Below are 21,209 nucleotides of genomic sequence, written 5' to 3'. Positions count from 1 at the left end.
CTATATTTGTCCTGGTTCATGACACTTCTTTGGTGAATGATACATTATCTTTCCTACGCAAGTTTTTCCCACAGTTACTCTCCCATATGTAGTGTGAGTGGTCCATGCAACAATATTTCCTAAATTTAAATACTGTCTCATTCAGATATCTCTCCCTCTGTGTTTAATAATTGTGGACATAATAGACCAGATCTTATGTCATTGGGTAACTTCTTTTGACGCCACTATTCCAACAATGTTTGGATTTTTCTTCCTTCAACTCGGTCCTCTTTTCTAGTCTATCAACATTCGCATCTGTCATCTTCAGTCTAATATTGACATTACTTCACATTCTTGACCTCTTTAAAGTTGTGGCCGGGTTGCTTTGCGCTCAAACCTTTGTTCACGTCTCCCGTTTTTACCTTATGACTACATTCCTTTACTCTTTCTTGTGCTCGTGTGTGTGTGTGTGTGTGTGTGTGTGTGTGTGTGTGTGTGTGAATAAAATACAACCTAAAAAGGTGTTGAAGGAGATAAAACAACACAGTATCGCCATCTTAAACGCAGACAATGCATGGAATTCAGAAACAATAATACAACAATTGAAGGTACCGTGTCACGTTCAATTTTCAACACACCATAAAGCCAAAACACAGGTGGGACGAACAGCCAAGCCAGACACACAATATAGCCAGCCAAATTACGTAGTTCTGAAATGACTTCCCCAACAGAAATTATGTCAGCATTACAAAATACCTAGTTTGCAATAAACTTCATTTCATAGTTCAGTTATGTTCACGGGCTCGCTCATTTGATTAAATTCTCATTAATGTCATTACCTTCCACTGTGGCCGGGGGACAAAGTTGCAATATTGCCACAACTTGCTGTGTGCCCCAAAAGCCAGCCACAACACTATGAAACGCTCACTAACGCATCATCCGGGACAACAATCGGACAACTCGGTCTGCATTTTCGTTTTCTTTGTCAATAAAAGTGACTTTGTTATCATATACTATTATAACAAGAGGGAATCGCTATGCTTTGCTGATGAAAAGGGATTTAATGTTACATGCTGAGTTCCTGGTAAGATGCGTTTTAACTGTTAGTCTACTTACACTAGTCTGGTATGATGGGAGTCAACATTAGCACGGGCCCCGGAGTGAAGGAAACCCCCCCCCTCGCCACTCCCTCATAAAATGGGGAGCGCCCGGCCATGATCTTGGGAGCCCTCCCTTTCTAGCTTTTATTTTATTTCATTCAGGAATTTCATGATAAAAGATTCTAAATCATGACAGCATGAAGCTCATAGACAAATCCAAATGGTAGGTAGTGTATCATGTAAATATGACTAAGTGAGGTCCAGGGTTTCCGTTTTATATTTAAAATAGGATTAGGTGGGATTTGGAGGGGCCCAGACCTCTCTATGAACTCTGGGGTTGCGATCCCCATATCCCCGTACCTCTCCCTCCCAAATGGGGTTCCATGTAAATGTAGCATGACATACCAAATACAGATGATATCCATTAATCCCTAAACCTAAGCGAAAATGACGCTAACTAGCTCAATATTACCGGAAAAAAAATTAGAGGAAATTGCACTAACCGGATGCAGTGGTCGCTCACTCTGGGTTGTGTTGCCTTTCTGGTCCGCATTCGTTGCCAGACGTACGTTCAATCCTGGTGTTGCCGGAATCCTCCGCCACACGTCATTTTCTGAAAATGTCTTACATAATTTCATATTTGATTAAGAACAGGCACCGGCCAACTATAGAAATATGAAACAACCATACATATGTGTTATTTACCTAAACCAACTTACGTCTGAACCTATTATTTGCGAATACTACAGCGTAGGAAACCAGCAGCTGTTGGAGGTAGGACAGTTGGAGCGTCATCCAGCCGTACACCAAGTTCGTTATTTATTTCATTTATCAAAGTTTCCTGAATAAACATTACAGAATTTCAGTCACATTAAGCTGATACATGCTTGCTTAAGCCAGTGGATAGATTTCTATTTCAGGGTGGATAGACTGCCGTCAATCCACTCGGCGAATATATTTTCACATTAAATGGTGAAATTTGTATCATTTGCTTGAAATACCTACAAACGACGACGGCATGACACTACTAGCACGGTACAAACATTGAATACTGATCCATAATTTGACTGTAATCAACACATGGCACATTGCTACAAATTTGAAAGTTGTTTTTCTTAATCATTACAGTAATTGGTCATGTCTATCATGCATTGGTATATGAAGATAGTCCAATCTGATGATGTATGTGTATGTAACAGCCTTGTCATAAATGTAAACAGTTTCTGAATAAGAATCTACATTACTAGTATTCCTGAAGGAAATGGGATGTCTATATCATATATAATCTTTGCTCAAAGCATAATACTGTCATGAAATATTGGAAAAATCTCAGTGCGAAATAACAAAAGCTAGATTCTTCTTTAACAAAATCGTTTCACAAAAAATCTCTTACACAAAAACAACTTCGAGCAAAATCTGCTTTACGATTCTAAGCTCTACTTTAAGGAGCTTATGTTAGTGGCTGCACTTTTCTCGTCACTTGTACAGTGAATAACTGTGTGGTTTGTTGTTTGTGGATAACATTCACTATCTGGTAATTAGATAATGTGAGGCAGGTGGTTAAATCTAACTGGTATAACATCCACTGATCATAAAATGTTATTACCCCTCGTGAATGACGTAGCTCTATGTTCTATATGTCAGACACGCCATCTTGTCTTCCTTGGTAACGAGCTGTTTCTTGCCACAAGTTATAATGGAGAGTGTCCTTTCCAAATAGTTCGGGTAAATTACTTGACAAAAATTATGATCAAAAGGGACATCAAGAACCTTTTAGTCTCCCTTTCAAAGATAATGTTACTTTACTTCCCGTGTTGCTTAAATTCTATAATGTAAATGTTGCCCTCAGCAACAGTAATACTATAAAGAATATCTTAATCAGGGACTCACCAGAAAGTTCTCCTGGATGCATCTATAAAGTGCCATGTAGAAATTGTGATAAGTTTTATGTTGGGCAGACTGGTAGGGATATTTCTGTTAGACTTAAGCAACATAAGTATAGTATAAGAACAGGACAAGAATCAACGGCCTTATTCACTCACGTTAAAAACTACGATCATTGCAATGACTGGAGTAACGCCATCTCAGTTATTAACTCTAACTCTAGTATCTAGAGAAATATCATTGAATCTTCTATCATTAAATACGCAATGAATTATAACCTTAATATCAGTGAAGGTTTATACAAACTGGATAGCTTTATTTTGAAAAAATTTGTAAACAGTTCTCCTTTTCATCCATATAATAAGTTTATGATACGCTTGTTGTCAGTCTTGGGCGCACACGACCTCTATGAGGACAGTCACTTGTTTACCAAATGGCGTCCTAGCTACGTCTCTTCGTGGTATATCAACTGACTGTTATATTTCTTTCTTGTATCTCCCAATGATAAAGTGATTATTACACGAAAGTGCACTTGGAAACTTATCGTGTATCATTTCCCCGTCTTTTCCTAGCTCTACATCGCGCGCGCGCGGGACGGGGAGTGTCATTTCATGTGTGGCGGGGTGGCGATGAGATTGGATGAAGGCAGCAAGTATGAATATGTACATGTGTATATATGTATATGTCTGTGTATATGTATGTTGAAATGTATAGGTATGTATATGTGCGTGTGTGGGCGTGTATGTATATACATGTGTATATGGGTGGGTTGGGCCTTTCTTTCGTCTATTTTCTTGCGCTACCTCGCTAACGCGGGAGACAACGACAAAGTATAATAATATTTTCATTATATATACACACACACACACACATATACATATATATATATATATATATATATATATATATATATATATATATATTTTTTTTTTTTTTTTTTATTTTGTGTCTGTCTCCCGCGTTTGCGAGGTAGCGCAAGGAAACAGACGAAAGAAATGGCCCAACCCCCCCCCCCCCATACACATGTACATACACACGTCCACACACGCAAATATACATACCTACACAGCTTTCCATGGTTTACCCCAGACGCTTCACATGCCTTGCTTCAATCCACTGACAGCACGTCAACCCCTGTATACCACATGACTCCAATTCACTCTATTTCTTGCCCTCCTTTCACCCTCCTGCATGTTCAGGCCCCGATCACACAAAATCTTTTTCACTCCATCTTTCCACCTCCAATTTGGTCTCCCTCTTCTCCTCGTTCCCTCCACCTCCGACACATATATCCTCTTGGTCAATCTCTCCTCACTCATTCTCTCCATGTGCCCAAACCATTTCAAAACACCCTCTTCTGCTCTCTCAACCACGCTCTTTTTATTTCCACACATCTCTCTTACCCTTACGTTACTTACTCGATCAAACCACCTCACACCACACATTGTCCTCAAACATCTCATTTCCAGCACATCCATCCTCCTGCGCACATCTCTATCCATAGCCCACGCCTCGCAACCATACAACATTGTTGGAACCACTATTCCCTCAAACATACCCATTTTTGCTTTCCGAGATAATGTTCTCGACTTCCACACATTTTTCAAGGCTCCCAAAATTTTCGCCCCCTCCCCCACCCTATGATCCACTTCCGCTTCCATGGTTCCATCCGCTGACAGATCCACTCCCAGATATCTAAAACACTTCACTTCCTCCAGTTTTTCTCCATTCATACTCACCTCCCAATTGACTTGACCCTCACCCCTACTGTACCTAATAACCTTGCTCTTATTCACATTTACTCTCAACTTTCTTCTTCCACACACTTTACCAAACTCAGTCACCAGCTTCTGCAGTTTCTCACATGAATCAGCCACCAGCGCTGTATCATCAGCGAACAACAACTGACTCACTTCCCAAGCTCTCTCATCCCCAACAGACTTCATACTTGCCCCTCTTTCCAGGACTCTTGCATTTACCTCCCTTACAACCCCATCCATAAACAAATTAAACAACCATGGAGACATCACACACCCCTGCCGCAAACCTACATTCACTGAGAACCAATCACTTTCCTCTCTTCCTACACGTACATATGCCTTACATCCTCGATAAAAACTTTTCACTGCTTCTAACAACTTGCCTCCCACACCATATATTCTTAATACCTTCCACAGAGCATCTCTATCAACTCTATCATATGCCTTCTCCAGATCCATAAATGCTACATACAAATCCATTTGCTTTTCTAAGTATTTCTCACATACATTCTTCAAAGCAAACACCTGATCCACACATCCTCTACCACTTCTGAAACCGCACTGCTCTTCCCCAATCTGATGCTCTGTACATGCCTTCACCCTCTCAATCAATACCCTCCCATATAATTTACCAGGAATACTCAACAAACTTATACCTCTGTAATTTGAGCACTCACTCTTATCCCCTTTGCCTTTGTACAATGGCACTATGCACGCATTCCGCCAATCCTCAGGCACCTCACCATGAGTCATACATACATTAAATAACCTTACCAACCAGTCAACAATACAGTCACCCCCTTTTTCAATAAATTCCACTGCAATACCATCCAAACCTGCTGCCTTGCCGGCTTTCATCTTCCGCAAAGCTTTTACTACCTCTTCTCTGTTTACCAAATCATTTTCCCTAACCCTCTCACTTTGCACACCACCTCGACCAAAACACCCTATATCTGCCACTCTGTCATCAGACACATTCAACAAACCTTCAAAATACTCATTCCATCTCCTTCTCACATCACCGCTACTTGTTATCACCTCCCCATTTACGCCCTTCACTGAAGTTCCCATTTGCTCCCTTGTCTTACGCACCCTATTTACCTCCTTTCAGAACATCTTTTTATTCTCCCTAAAATTTAATGATACTCTCTCACCCCAACTCTCATTTGCCCTTTTTTTCACCTCTTGCACCTTTCTCTTGACCTCCTGTCTCTTTCTTTTATACTTCTCCCACTCAATTGCATTTTTTCCCTGCAAAAATCGTCCAAATGCCTCTCTCTTCTCTTTCACTAATACTCTTACTTCTTCATCCCACCACTCACTACCCTTTCTAAACAGCCCACCTCCCACTCTTCTCATGCCACAAGCATCTTTTGCGCAATCCATCACTGATTCCCTAAATACATCCCATTCCTCCCCCACTCCCCTTACTTCCATTGTTCTCACCTTTTTCCATTCTGTACATATATATATATATATATATATATATATATATATATATATATATATATATATATATATTCGCAATCCTTCTTATACTCTCTCTCTCTCTCTCTCTCTCTCTCTCTCTCTCTCTCTCTCTCTCTCTCTCTCTCTCTCTGTACCTTCTATTTCTGACCGTTGTAGCTTGCCGGGCCGTAAGCCGTGCAACCTGCCAGCCTCGCATATATTGCAAAGATTTATTTTTTATATTTGCCCAAAGCCTAACCCTTGACATTTGTGATCCCGCGCCAACAACCCGTCTGACTGTATGTACAGGTTTAAGGGAATGTTGTACTCACAACCGCAACACTGTAACACACAACACTGTACTCACTACAACACTGTACTCACAGTACGCTATTGAAACACAATAACACACAACACACCATCGCAACACTATGTCACTTAGCACGCTATCGCAACACGGTCACACAACACACGTTATGACAACACTGTATCACACAACACAGTGTTGGGGTGAGGATCATATAATGTGGGTTGTGTATGTGTGGAGACTATGGTCGGCCAGTACAGCGCATACTATGAATGAGGCTTCGAAGGCAAGTTCAACGTCCAGAGGAAATGTTTAATAATAATAATAATAATAATAATAATAATAATAATAATAATAATCATTATTATTATCATTATTATCATTATTATTATCATTACTATTATCATTATCATCATCATCATTATTATTATTATTATTATTATTATTATTATTATTATTAAAACTGTAGTATTAATACTTATACTAATGAAAATGAAGCTTAGTTAACTGCAGACAAAGGTTGAAAATATAAGAAAATAAACACAAATTCATTTCCTCGCCTGACATGTAGACAAGCTGGCCCCCAAAGCTGAAATCATTATGAAAAAAAAGATGGATTTGTAGTTTGGTTCCTGTCATTGTGTACCTGGTGTCGACCTGTCGATTTCTGCTCACCAAGTCATTTTCTCTATCTAACGAACACTAACTTTTCACACAGTTACTGGGGGTCTGCGACGTGGGTTGTTCTACCCATCTGGGTAGTACAGTTGAGGCTGGTGACGACTGCGTGGTGGTCCAGCACTTCAGTGGCTGTCAAGTGTCACTCCACCAGCTCAGGTTGCTGCCTTTTCTTTCTGTCTCACTCAACACCTGGACACCTGACCGTCAGTTCACAACGGTATATCTCACCATGACATACATAAAACCAGACCACACGTAACTCACACGACTCATTCAACGTAACTCTACGTAGATAATAACTTTAGGGTTCCTAAGTTTCTATTCAAAATATTCATGTATGAGCGACGGAAATACTTTGTTGCTCCTCTCTGAATTAGTTCTAGTTTCTCTTTCATGTTCGAAAAGCTTTCCTAGTCAGACCTGAGGAAAGTATCGGCAAAATAAGGCCTGAGCTGGGCGTGGTAAGGTGAGGGTGCTGTAGCCTATGTATCATCGTTCATACTACACGTCACGACACGGTACATTCTGTTACCTTGGTGATGTTCAGCCATGCATCTATCATTTGTACGTCACCTCATTACTGTCATTCACTCCAAAGTCTTTCTATTCTATAACCTTTAACAGTGATTTAACCACCATTCTATGTATCTGATGTATATATATATATATATATATATATATATATATATATATATATATATATATATATATATATTTTTTTTTTTTTTTTTTTTTTTTTTTTATACTTTGTCGCTGTCTCCCGCGTTTGCGAGGTAGCGCAAGGAAACAGACGAAAGAAATGGCCCAACCCCCCCCCCATACACATGTACATACACACGTCCACACACGCAAATATACATACCTACACAGCTTTCCATGGTTTACCCCAGACGCTTCACATGCCTTGATTCAATCCACTGACAGCACGTCAACCCCTGTATACCACATCGCTCCAATTCACTCTATTCCTTGCCCTCCTTTCACCCTCCTGCATGTTCAGGCCCCGATCACACAAAATCTTTTTCACTCCATCTTTCCACCTCCAATTTGGTCTCCCTCTTCTCCTCGTTCCCTCCACCTCCGACACATATATCCTCTTGGTCAATCTTTCCTCACTCATTCTCTCCATGTGCCCAAACCATTTCAAAACACCCTCTTCTGCTCTCTCAACCACGCTCTTTTTATTTCCACACATCTCTCTTACCCTTACGTTACTTACTCGATCAAACCACCTCACACCACACATTTTCCTCAAACATCTCATTTCCAGCACATCCATCCTCCTGCGCACATCTCTATCCATAGCCCACGCCTCGCAACCATACAACATTGTTGGTACCACTATTCCTTCAAACATACCCATTTTTGCTTTCCGAGATAATGTTCTCGACTTCCACACATTTTTCAAGGCTCCCAAAATTTTCGCCCCCTCCCCCACCCTATGATCCACTTCCGCTTCCATGGTTCCATCCGCTGACAGATCCACTCCCAGATATCTAAAACACTTCACTTCCTCCAGTTTTTCTCCATTCAAACTCACCTCCCAATTGACTTGACCCTCACCCCTACTGTACCTAATAATATATATATATCCTATAGGCATTTCACTGCATTTCTTTACAGTGAGGGTCACGTGACCGCCCTGCGTCTGACCGCTCCATCAGCTTATGGTGTTAACCCCCCCCCCCCCCCCCCGGGTACCCACCGGAGAGGCGGTGGGCGTGGGTGGTGTAATCCCAGTATGGCAGCCGCAGGTGGCACCCGCCGCCCACCCGCTGCAGCTCGGCCTCCACCGCCCGCACGACCACCCGGTTCACGCCCAGCCAAGCCCGCGGGTCGTGGGCGGCCATGACGTGCTTGGCGTAGGCCAGGGTGAAGGTCTGGGGCCATCCATCTGAAACACACACAAACAATAAGAAAGGTTAGTGTCATCGTACGAGGGGGCAACTACCCCTGCCTGGGTGTAATGGCCTGACCCCTTTTAAAACTATCCTTAAACAGGGTCAGGTCAAAGGTCAGACTATCACACCCCAAGGTCGTAACGAAGTGCTTAAAGAGGTCATACATATCATCGTATTCAATGAGTTCCACAACATGTCACCAGGTGCTCTGTACCCGGACTGTACTCTTACGTCTGTAATCTGACGACGTAAAAGGAGGTAAGATTACAGGCCAGCAGACATCCTACAATACCGTGGTAATAATCATACACAAAACATGTCATGTATGGCTCAGGTATGGACGCTGTGTTCCAAATGGCATTTCAGAAGCTGATTTTCCAAGGTTGACACTATATTTCCATGAGCACAGAACTAATTAAAACTGGGCTGGTACACATATGTGTTACGAGGGTAAAGTCAACCATTTGTTCATGTGAATATCACTAAAACTGGCGACACACACCATGACCCACTCTGTCTGCACGTGACCAAGACAAACACAGTCCTGGTCACGGTGACATCTCTGTAACAGTCCTGGTCACGGTGACATCTCTGTAACAGTCCTGGTCACGGTGACATCTCTGTAACAGTCCTGGTCACGGTGACATCTCTGTAACAGTCCTGGTCACGGTGACATCTCTGTAACAGTCCTGGTCACGGTGACATCTCTGTAACAGTCCTGGTTACGGTGACATCTCTGTAACAGTCCTGGTCACAGTGACATCTCTGTAACAGTCCTGGTCACGGTGACATCTCTGTAACAGTCCAGGTCACGGTGACATCTCTGTAACAGTCCTGGTCACGGTGACATCTCTGTAACAGTCCTGGTCACGGTGACATCTCTGTAACAGTCCTGGTCACGGTGACATCTCTGTAACAGTCCTGGTTACGGTGACATCTCTGTAACAGTCCTGGTCACAGTGACATCTCTGTAACAGTCCTGGTCACGGTGACATCTCTGTAACAGTCCAGGTCACGGTGACATCTCTGTAACAGTCCTGGTCACGGTGACATCTCTGTAACAGTCCTGGTCACGGTGACATCTCTGTAACAGTCCTGGTCACGGTGACATCTCTGTAACAGTCCTGGTCACGGTGACATCTCTGTAACAGTCCTGGTCACGGTGACATCTCTGTAACAGTCCTGGTTACGGTGACATCTCTGTAACAGTCCTGGTCACAGTGACATCTCTGTAACAGTCCTGGTCACGGTGACATCTCTGTAACAGTCCAGGTCACGGTGACATCTCTGTAACAGTCCTGGTCACGGTGACATCTCTGTAACAGTCCTGGTCACGGTGACATCTCTGTAACAGTCCTGGTCACGGTGACATCTCTGTAACAGTCCTGGTCACGGTGACATCTCTGTAACAGTCCTGGTCACGGTGACATCTCTGTAACAGTCCTGGTCACGGTGACATCTCTGTAACAGTCCTGGTCACGGTGACATCTCTGTAACAGTCCTGGTCACGGTGACATCTCTGTAACAGTCCTGGTCACAGTGACATCTCTGTAACAGTCCTTGTCACGGTGACATCTCTGTAACAGTCCTGGTCACGGTGACATCTCTGTAACAGTCCTGGTCACGGTGACATCTCTGTAACAGTCCTGGTCACGGTGACATCTCTGTAACAGTCCTGGTCACGGTGACATCTCTGTAACAGTCCTGGTCACGGTGACATCTCTGTAACAGTCCTGGTCACGGTGACATCTCTGTAACAGTCCTGGTTACGGTGACATCTCTGTAACAGTCCTGGTCACAGTGATATCTCTGTAACAGTCCTGGTCACGGTGACATCTCTGTAACAGTCCAGGTCACGGTGACATCTCTGTAACAGTCCTGGTCACAGTGACATCTCTGTAACAGTCCTGGTCACGGTGACATCTCTGTAACAGTCCAGGTCACGGTGACATCTCTGTAACAGTCCAGGTCACGGTGACATCTCTGTAACAGTCCTGGTCACGGTGACATCTCTGTAACAGTCCTGGTCACGGTGACATCTCTGTAACAGTCCTGGTCACAGTGACATCTCTGTAACAGTCCTGGTCACGGTGACATCTCTGTAACAGTCCAGGTCACGGTGACATCTCTGTAACAGTCCAGGTCACGGTGACATCTCTGTAACAGTCCAGGTCACGGTGACATCTCTGTAACAGTCCTGGTCACGGTGACATCTCTGTAACAGTCCTGGTCACAGTGATATCTCTGTAACAGTCCTGGTCACGGTGACATCTCTGTAACAGTCCAGGTCACGGTGACATCTCTGTAACAGTCCTGGTCACGGTGACATCTCTGTCACAGTCACCACCACAACCTGCAGCCTCTGAACCCTATCCTCCACCACAGGTCACCTCAGTGGTCGCTCTCCTCCCCCACCACATACCCTCCCCACACTGTCATGCCCCCCACTATCTCCACCATGTCCGTCGTCACCATCTCGTTATCTCCCTTATCATCGTCACACTTTATCCCTCCACCGTCACAACGTAATCTCTCTGATACATCATGGTCACCAGTGGCTCCCACAGTCCCCATGTCCTCAGTCTCCCAGCGCCACTCCCACATCCCACAACCAAATCTTACACACACACCCTCATATAAAGGTCTTCCACACACACACACACACACACACACACACACACACACACACACACACAGTCATTTTTCATTCATCTGTTTCTACCTGCGGCGTTAACAGAAAACTCTCTTTCTTGGCTCCCATTCAGCGCCGTGCAGCAGACCCTGCAGTTAACACGAACGTTCCAGTCATCACTATAAACGTTCAGGTGGCAACAAACGTTGTGGTAAACGCAACGTCAACCAGTGAGGCATGGTGGGAAGGGGGCAAACACAAGAAATCGTTGAAAAAGAAATGATAAATTCTTACTTATATATAGACTCCTGAAGGCGCGGGTGAGGTCCTGCAGACGGCGAGGCTGAAGAGTAGTCACCTCCTGCCGTACTCGCGAGGACCCGGCCTCCCAGCACTCACACGTACCTGACGGAGGCATGACACAAGCCGTTCATCAGAGGCAGGCCTGAGACACATGTGACGCATGCCAGGCCACAACACTGGCTAGGATACAACACTAATGATGCTGGACACATGACGGCTGCTCAGCTGTGAGGACACAGACAGACAGACAGTACCACTGTTCCTGGGTCGTTCCCTCCTTTCAAAAATGTTCCTGCTTCTGGGGTGCACCTTCCAGGGTGTACCTGTGTTCCTGGGGTGTTTCTGTATTCCTGGGCTGTTTCTGTGTTTCTCGGGTGTTTCTGTTTTCCTGGGGTGGTCTGTGTTCCTGGGGTGTTCTGTGTTCCTGGGGTGTTCTGTGTTCCTGGGGTGGTCTGTGTTCCTGGGGTGTTCTGTGTTCCTAAAGTGTTTCTGTTTTCCTAGGGTGTTTCAGTATTCCAGGTGTTTGTCTTGACTGTCATACTCTCCTTTATTCAGTACAGTTTACTTTCTCATCATTCAGTTCCTTTCACCTTCACATTCAAATTTCTTAAACACTTCCCTCTTGGTCTTCACCCTCGTCCTCTGCCCACCAAACTTCCACCTTCCATTTCTCCTCCCATCTCCCCATTCCCTTTCCCACTCCCATCCCATCACTTCTTCCATCACTAACCCCTTCAGTTACCCCTACATCCTCTCCCCGTCACCCCTTCTCCTCTATCATCTCACTCATCCCGCCCCCCTTCCTCACTTTCCCTCACTCTCCTCCGCTCCTATTCATCATCTTCCATCCTCTCTCCCCACTCACCATTATTCTCTCTAACCACCTGCCCACTTATCATCCAACCCCTATTGCCCAACAACATCATAGTCGTCCCACTGCACCTCAACATTTTCCTCCTCATCCTCGGATTTTCCCATTTCACGTCCCCCCATCCTTCACCATTCAACTCTACCCTCTTCACTCTCACCCCTTGACGTTCCTCTTCACCCTCTTCCAACCCTCCACTGTCCTTCTCCCACTCCTCTCTATCCTCCTCCACCAGTCGTCTCCCGAGTTTTTATTCGGGAAGTCGATGAATTTTAAAGACAGTATAAACAAACTTAAGCCTCTTTGCCATGATGGTAAATAAAATTCTATTTATAATAACGGTCGACGGTTATTCTTTCCTCTTTATATATATATATATATATATATATATATATATATATATATATATATGTGTGTGTGTGTGTGTGTGTGTGTGTGTGTGTGTGTGTGTGTGTGTTCTCCCGGACTCCGCCTGCTTGTAGTCAGTCCGCTGGTAAACAGTCACCTTCATCAGCTGACCAGACAGAGCTGTCTCGTCAAAGACCTCGCCCTTCAAAGGAGTCTATCATTTTTTTTCCCCTGATTGGAACACAGTCTTGTGGTTGTATTAGCCCATAAAAGGGGTCCTGAGGTTGCACAATAATAATAATAATAATAATAATAATAATAATAATAATAATAATAACAATAATAACAACAGCAACAATAATAATGATAATGATTATTATTATAGCACTAAAAAGAAAGATCTTTTCTTGCAAGTCTCACAACTAGCAGATGAAGGAAGACATACAACATGCAGTATGATGAGAGGAATTCTAAGAAAACTGAAGGTTTACATGACAAATAACTACAGTCAGTCCCGCTACTTAGAATTTCCATTTACAGTAAAAACACACGTAATCTAAGACAAACCACTTACAACTAAGTCTCCATTTGCTCTTTAAGACATACGACAATCATTTTGATTTTCTTAAATATTGCCTTTAATATAAACAGAAATTAACTGAAAAAAATACAGATATATATATATATATATATATATATATATATATATATATATATATATATATATATATATATATATATATATGATTTATTTCACATTTGTGTCGCACTGAACACATTATAAATAAACCCGTATTGGAGATTGTAAATTAATATAAGCTTTGGAGACTGACCAACATCCATATATGATTATCTAGTAATTTATCGTCTGCAAAATTACGGCAGCTCAATATCGAAGAGTATAAACGTCAAAAGTACATATATAGTTATATGAACTAAAGTACTATAAATCTTTCAAAAATGATACGGGATATTTACTATTTTCATTAATATAAATTGCAAAAAAATTTACATAACTGTTTTTGACATTATTACAAATACAAAAAGAGTCACAACAAACATTCATCAATTAACTAAATGGTGTGTTGTCTGAATGTTGAACCTGTGTGCCAGGCAGTTCCCTATGAACAATAACATGAACTAAACCTCAGGGTACATATGTGAAGCAGTACCTACTTTATTACTGACAACAGTTAATAGTACTTTTAAGCCTAGATAACGTTTATGTCTGAGTATTCATTACGGCTGAATTGAAACTGTAATCTACGTTGTGCTGGAAAATTAAAAAAACATTTTACATTCTGTTAATCTAATACTAAAGATTAAATATGGCTATTATCCAAATTTTATCGCCCTTAATGATCGGCTTATCTCAAATACCACATTTTTGTAAACACATTTGATTATTTTTTGTACCCGAATTAAGTGAGATCTAATTTTAATATATTTTTCTAATTTCCTGATTACGATTTGATGTTGGTAATCACAGACTTTCCTTCGCCGCCTCATTACTAAATTTATCGACTTTTTCTGTGGGAGAAACGTTGTTCCACTTACAGAAGAACCTGCAATATGTAACAACAGACAGAAAAGCTTTTCAGTTTCTCCCAAAATTCACTAAGAATATCCAACGCAAGTCGTACATGGAGACCTCTTTCTCCACTCTGATAGCCACTTTTTTTTTTTTTATTGCCTTCACTAGTTTTTATTATATTTATGGTTTAATTCTTTCGTTAATGATTTGATAATTATATCGAGATGTTTTGGTTTGTTTTCTAACATTATTCTACGCAACAGTAGAGTAAAATATGTTTGGTTTAAACATCAGCTTTTTGGGTTGTGTGTGTTGGACGTCGGCCTTCATGGTGTGAGTGGCAAAATTGTCGTACCCTTGTCAGGGTGTTCGTTCTCTTCTTTCAAGTTATCACCCATTATCTCTTCACAAGATCGCTGGTGGGAATTCTTGCCGCGACATAAACTTGTCATTTTCACTTTTAAGCGTCGTGCGTGTCATGTAAGTGTGTGTGTAACAAGTTCACAATGATTTCGTTGTGATAAACGGCAGAAACATGTAGGCCACAGCCATCACGCCGCCCTACCACTTAGCGAAGTCGGTTCAGTGTAAATGCTTTAGGGACATTTTTTTCTCGTTCTAGATAACGATCTCGCTAGTGCTAAACCCCCGTCCCCCTTGAGGAGGTTAAGAACTGTGTGCCACTAACTAGTTACGTTCCTTCACTGTATTGCTACACCAAGTTTAGACCAAGTCTGTTTGTGGTTAGGTTTGAGCGAAATTCGTTAAACTGAACCCCATGTTTATCTGAAGCTTGTTTCTTTCTACTAAGCCCCGTGTTTATTCTCGGCTCGTTTCTCATGGCTGAGCTAGATTCGTTATACTGAACCCTACATTTTTCCTGATCTTCAATGCCCCTCCACCATGTGAGGTCATGGAGAGTAGTATAAAGGAGGGTAGGAGAGTGATGAACTCTTTCTCGTCCCAATTTCTCTATATTTATTATTAAATTACTTGCCTTGTGAAGATTTTTCTTTTATCATACAACTAATTAAACGGAGCTGGAAAATTAGAAAAAGATTCCTCAATATTTCATAAAGTAGTTCATACCAGGAGAAACGAAACTGTTTCATCTTCCTCCGAGAAATGTGTTACATCAACACATCCAAGTCTAACAGCGAGTTTCGTAGATTTCCATTTTGACAAAGTCATACCTTAAGATATTATGGAATGTTTTCAAAATATGTGATAATCGTTATAAACAAAAACTCTTCATGCAAGAATGTTTACACACCAGCGTGTAGAAAAGTAGACGAAAAATCGTAATCCTTGCACAAGTCTATTTACGCCATGTTGGGGAAAGTCATATACAATCAGTTTCTGTGCTTGCTGACGAGGGAAGTCAGTAAAGAAAAAGAAAATAGATCAGAAGTGAATTATAGGTATGAAAATGTATTATTCTGTGACGCTTTCTACCTCTGAACGTGATAGGGTCATGTTCACAATCATGAGCTCTTGCTCGTACACCAGGCAGTTCGGTTCCAGAGGAAACCTTCAAACCTGAATATGCACAGTTTTCAGAACTACAAATTTGATAGCTTTCTGTAGATGGTCGCTTCCATGAATCGTATATTTATCTCTCTGAGTGAATATGTCTGTGAAAAGGCTTATGTGCCTCCGTGTCTGCATAAATGCAAGAACACTGCTATAAATCAAAGGGAAAATAAATTACTGTACCTTCCGCTTGCACTTCCTAGTATAAAAATATAACCCCCCCTTCATGAAATATTTTCTCATTTCTCATATTGTTACGACACTTTATCGTTAAAGTTCTCATTCTCCTGACAGAGTAATGCAAGTTCTTACAAGGGTAATATTTCAGCGAGTTCTTACATAGGTAATACTTCAATAATATCTCACAAATCATAGCCGGCAGAATTACCGTTTATCCCAGGAGGTAAAAGAACATTATATACTTGAACGTTGTTGATGTATATGACTCAGTCTCCACGGAATCACTTCTCACGAGTTACGTGCACATAAATTATCTGCTGGTGTCTTGCGTGCGTGATATGTGCGTTCGCTGGCGACGACATGATGTACAGTTTATCATGCTGATCCCTGTCATCCTTGCGCTCTGTCCTCATCGGTGTTATCCGTCACTATGTATTATACTTATCAATTTTATTTGTATATCTCTCTTATCGGCTTTAAATTTCTGCTTCATATTTGTCTCTCTACATCATCTTGTAAGCTCTGAGATACTTTATGTCTTATCTCTCCGTACCCAAGTTATCATATTCATCTCTACCTAAGTCATACCCTTATCTTTGTTTATTACTTTTGTCATAGTAATCTTAATGTATCACCTTCATCATCTTTATATCTGAGCGTCATATTTATTCCTCTTTTAACTGCGTCTTGTTCGTAGGGGTGCAATTATCGTACACTAGTTGTCTGCGAACTAATCAGAAATTAATCATGTCATTATTCAAACACAATGATCCATCCGTAAACATTTCATCATTCATCAATTACTGCGGAATATTCACCCTTAAAACTTTTAAGTTTCGTCGTTCGTCATATAAAATAACTGAGGCGATACAGTGCTCAAGTTACAAGATATCTGTCAACGGATTTCGTGACGTTTCCCACGAGAATTTGGTCGGTCATGCAATGAGGAGGTTTGTATGGTAATGTGGAACACTACTGCTGATATATATATATATATATATATATATATATATATATATATATATATATATATATATATATATATATATATATATATAGCAATACGTTCAACATGCCTGCCTGTAGCCACCAATGAGCTAAAATAGATCAATAATTAAAAGGTTAGATCTAGTAAGTCATTGTTTGTGTATTGTGGATTCTGAAAGCCAGCGGTTTCTGATCGGATCTATACTAGAGAGACGACCACAGTTATTGATAGACTGTAGAAACCCAGGGAAAGTGTTGTACATAACGTTAACTTTGGGGCCACAAGGGACGCGGTACTTTGCATATGGTTTCAGCAAGCGGAAAGGGCATGTTAAGGATCAGACAGTGAAGGTATTAAAAAGTTACCCGACTTAGTAAGTTTGTACCTATATTATCAAAGCATTTCATTTTAGAGAAAAAGTTACGAGTACGTATGAGTTAGAACTATATTTAGTTTGAAAGTTTCCACACAGTTTAGCAGGTTTCCCTTATATATCATCAAGGCCAAATGCGCCTTTCATGTTGCAAATTATCTTGTATTTAATACACTTCTTAATACATTATTTCCCCCAGTGTAAGTAGCAATGCCTTTCCTCATGTCATCTAAACGGTTCGGCCATTCTTCCCGGCTCATGCATCTTTTAATTTCACTCAACTGTCTAGTTTGAATCACATTCAAAGCAACAAGAAAGCTCTTGAATCACCCACAGAAGACTTCAGAATATTTACTGATAACAGCTACAGTAAACTGAAGGATAATTACTGATAACAGTTACAGTAAACTGAAGGATAATTACTGATAACAGATACAGTAAACTGAAGGATAATTACTGATAACAGTTACAGTAAACTGAAGGATAATTACTGATAACAGTTACAGTAAACTGAAGGATAATTACTGATAACAGATACAGTAAACTGAAGGATAATTACTGATAACAGATACAGTAAACTGAAGGATAATTACTGATAACAGTTACAGTAAACTGAAGGATAATTACTGATAACAGTTACAGTAAACTGAAGGATAATTACTGATAACAGATACAGTAAACTGAAGGATAATTACTGATAACAGATACAGTAAACTGAAGGATAATTACTGATAACAGCTACAGTAAACTGAAGGATAATTACTGATAACAGTTACAGTAAACTGAAGGATAATTACTAATAACAGATACAGTAAACTGAAGGATAATTACTAATAACAGATACAGTAAACTGAAGGATAATTTTGGCATCAAAGTGACAACAGAATTGTTTTACGAGACCAGAGTGGCAGCCACCCGCATCCACCCACCTACACTGTGTCGACTGCATGTAGGAGCCGTGAGCCGCACGCTGACCCCGTGTTACAGCCATGGCAGATGTACATTATGTTTTGCAGTTAAATGGGTAAACAAATAAAAAAAATCATGCCAACCCCTTTCCTCCAAGCTACTTAAACCTAATACAGATTTTTGAAGATAAGTAGATTTTTAATAAATGAGATTGCAACACTGAAATAATTCATATCTGAAGATAAGTAGATTTTAAATAAATGAGATTGTAAAAACATTGAGATAATTCATATTTGAAGATAAATAGATTTTTGATAAGATTAAAAACTGAAATAGATCCACAGTAACAGCTTAGGCTCTGACTGGACTGTACGTGGGCAGAGAATTTTACACTGGTGTTACCAGTCAAAAGCTTTAACCTTCTATGTATGTAACGTGTTTTGATCGCTATGTGGATATGCCCACACACACACACACACACACACACAAACACATTTACCTGTTCTGATTCACAGTCAGTAACGATAACATTTAAACCATGGAGGCCCGTGTGTGTGTGTGTGTGTGTGTGTGTGTGTGTGTGTGTGTGTGTGTGTGTGTGTGTGATTACTATTTTAATATTTGTTTGTTACAGGGAGATAGTTTTACAGTCGTATTGCCTATCTTTTAACTGTGTGTGTGCGTTATCATTATTACTATTATCATTATTATCATCATATTTAATCGCCGTCTCCCACGTTAGCGAGGTAGAGCAAGGAAACAGACGAAGAATGGCCCAACCCACCCACATACACATGTACAAACATACACGCCTACACATGCACATATACATACATATACATTTCACCGTATACATACATATACATTTCACCGTATACATACATATACATACAAAGACATATACATATACACACATGTACATAGTCATACTTGCTGCCTTCATCCATTCCGTCGCCACCCCGCCACACACGAAATAGCATCCTCCCCTCCAGCGAGGTAGCGCCAGGAACAGACATAAATGGCCACATTCGTTCACACAGTCTCTAGATGTCACGTGTAATGCACCGAAACCACAGCTCCCTTTCCACATACAGGCCCGAAACACCTTTCCATGATTTACCCCAGACGCTTCACATGCCCTGGTGCAATCCACTGACAGCAAGTCGACCCCGGTATACCACAGCGTTCCAATTCGAGTGACTCTATTCCTTGCACGCCTTTCACCCTTATGCATGTTCAGGCCCCGATCGCTCAAAATCTTTTTCACTCCATCCTTCCACCTCCAATTTGGTCTCCCACTTCTTCCCTCCACCTCTGACACATATATCCTATTTGTCAATATATAAACCGTGCCCTTTACTCTTATGTATGTATTCACATGGTGTATATATATATATATATATATATATATATATATATATATATATATATATATATATACACAAGGGTAAGAGATGGCAACATGAGTGTAAAATTCTCTCCTCAGAACACACAAACAGTAATCACAACCATACAGCAGAAGACAAACCAAGTGGAGCTCAATCCTTTGGTTTGTCTAGGCCAAGTTTAATGGTCACATTACAACTAGGGCCTTGTTGTGGCTGTGGATATATTTTGTGGCGAGGCTCACTAAGGTATCAATGGTGATGAACCCATGGAAAAGAAAAGTTAGGTTATTGATTTGGATGAACTTGGCGGCCAAGGAGAGAAAATGTTACTAGGTTTGGGTTATCAATTAGTTGTGAATAGGTTTTCAAGCAGTCGTGACATGGTTATGAATGAGTCGTTTACATGCTATTAATCTTGGTGAACCCATGAAAAACAAAGTGACTAGGTAATCAATTAATCATTAAAAGACTATCAGTTTACTAGGCTATCATTTTTTGGTGAACCTATGAAAACAGTGACTAGCTATTAACTAGTCAGACTAGGCTATCAATTTTGGTGAACCAATGGAAAACAAGATGAAATACAAGTAATGTTGAAATTAAAGGCAGAAAGACCAACGCATAGTTTAAGTCATGAGAAAGCAGTACAACCTTGATATTCTGTTTACCCAGTTTCAGTTTAGACGTACTGATGCCACTTAAGCCAATCTCTCTCTCTCTCTCTCTCTCTCTCTCTCTCTCTCTCTCTCTCTCTCTCTCTCTCTTCTCGATGCTTTTAATTTAAAAAAATGAGACGAATTTGTTGAAATCCAGGAAACTGCCGCGGAAAGAAAAATTAAAATTAATGTTCTGCAAATAATCAACCGTGATAGGATTTTGCTCCAATGTAAAGCAAGACTACCTTTCATTACTCACTTTAAAAGGTAAAATACTTTTTGCCAATAACAGTTTATGATGAAACGAAGATTTCTCAAAGTTATGAAGATACTCGAGCAGACGAAGAGTAACCCAGGCTTGTAAACAAACCTTTTCTACGTGTACACCAAAGAATATCAATACAATCTAGAAAATCTCAAGGTCTTGATAAGAATT

At 40.9% G+C, this 21,209-nt stretch overlaps 1 protein-coding gene across 1 annotated transcript in view; it reads right to left on the bottom strand.

Annotated features, from left to right (window-relative positions):
- The window catches only part of LOC139750048 (uncharacterized), a 49,574-nt gene that overhangs the window by 12,934 nt on the left and 15,431 nt on the right, over positions 1-21,209 (bottom strand). Inside the window, exons 9-11 of the mRNA XM_071664386.1 lie at positions 11,988-12,098; positions 8,866-9,054; positions 1,583-1,692 (exon numbers count right to left, since the gene is read on the bottom strand). Of these exons, the coding sequence (XP_071520487.1) occupies positions 1,583-1,692; positions 8,866-9,054; positions 11,988-12,098 (410 nt within the window). The remainder of the gene's footprint in view (positions 1-1,582; positions 1,693-8,865; positions 9,055-11,987; positions 12,099-21,209) is intronic.

Source organism: Panulirus ornatus, chromosome 9, assembly GCF_036320965.1.
Source record: "Panulirus ornatus isolate Po-2019 chromosome 9, ASM3632096v1, whole genome shotgun sequence".
Taxonomy (NCBI): Eukaryota; Metazoa; Arthropoda; class Malacostraca; order Decapoda; family Palinuridae; genus Panulirus; species Panulirus ornatus.
Note: the sequence above shows the minus strand (reverse complement) of the source record. Positions and strands in the feature narration are given on the sequence as shown.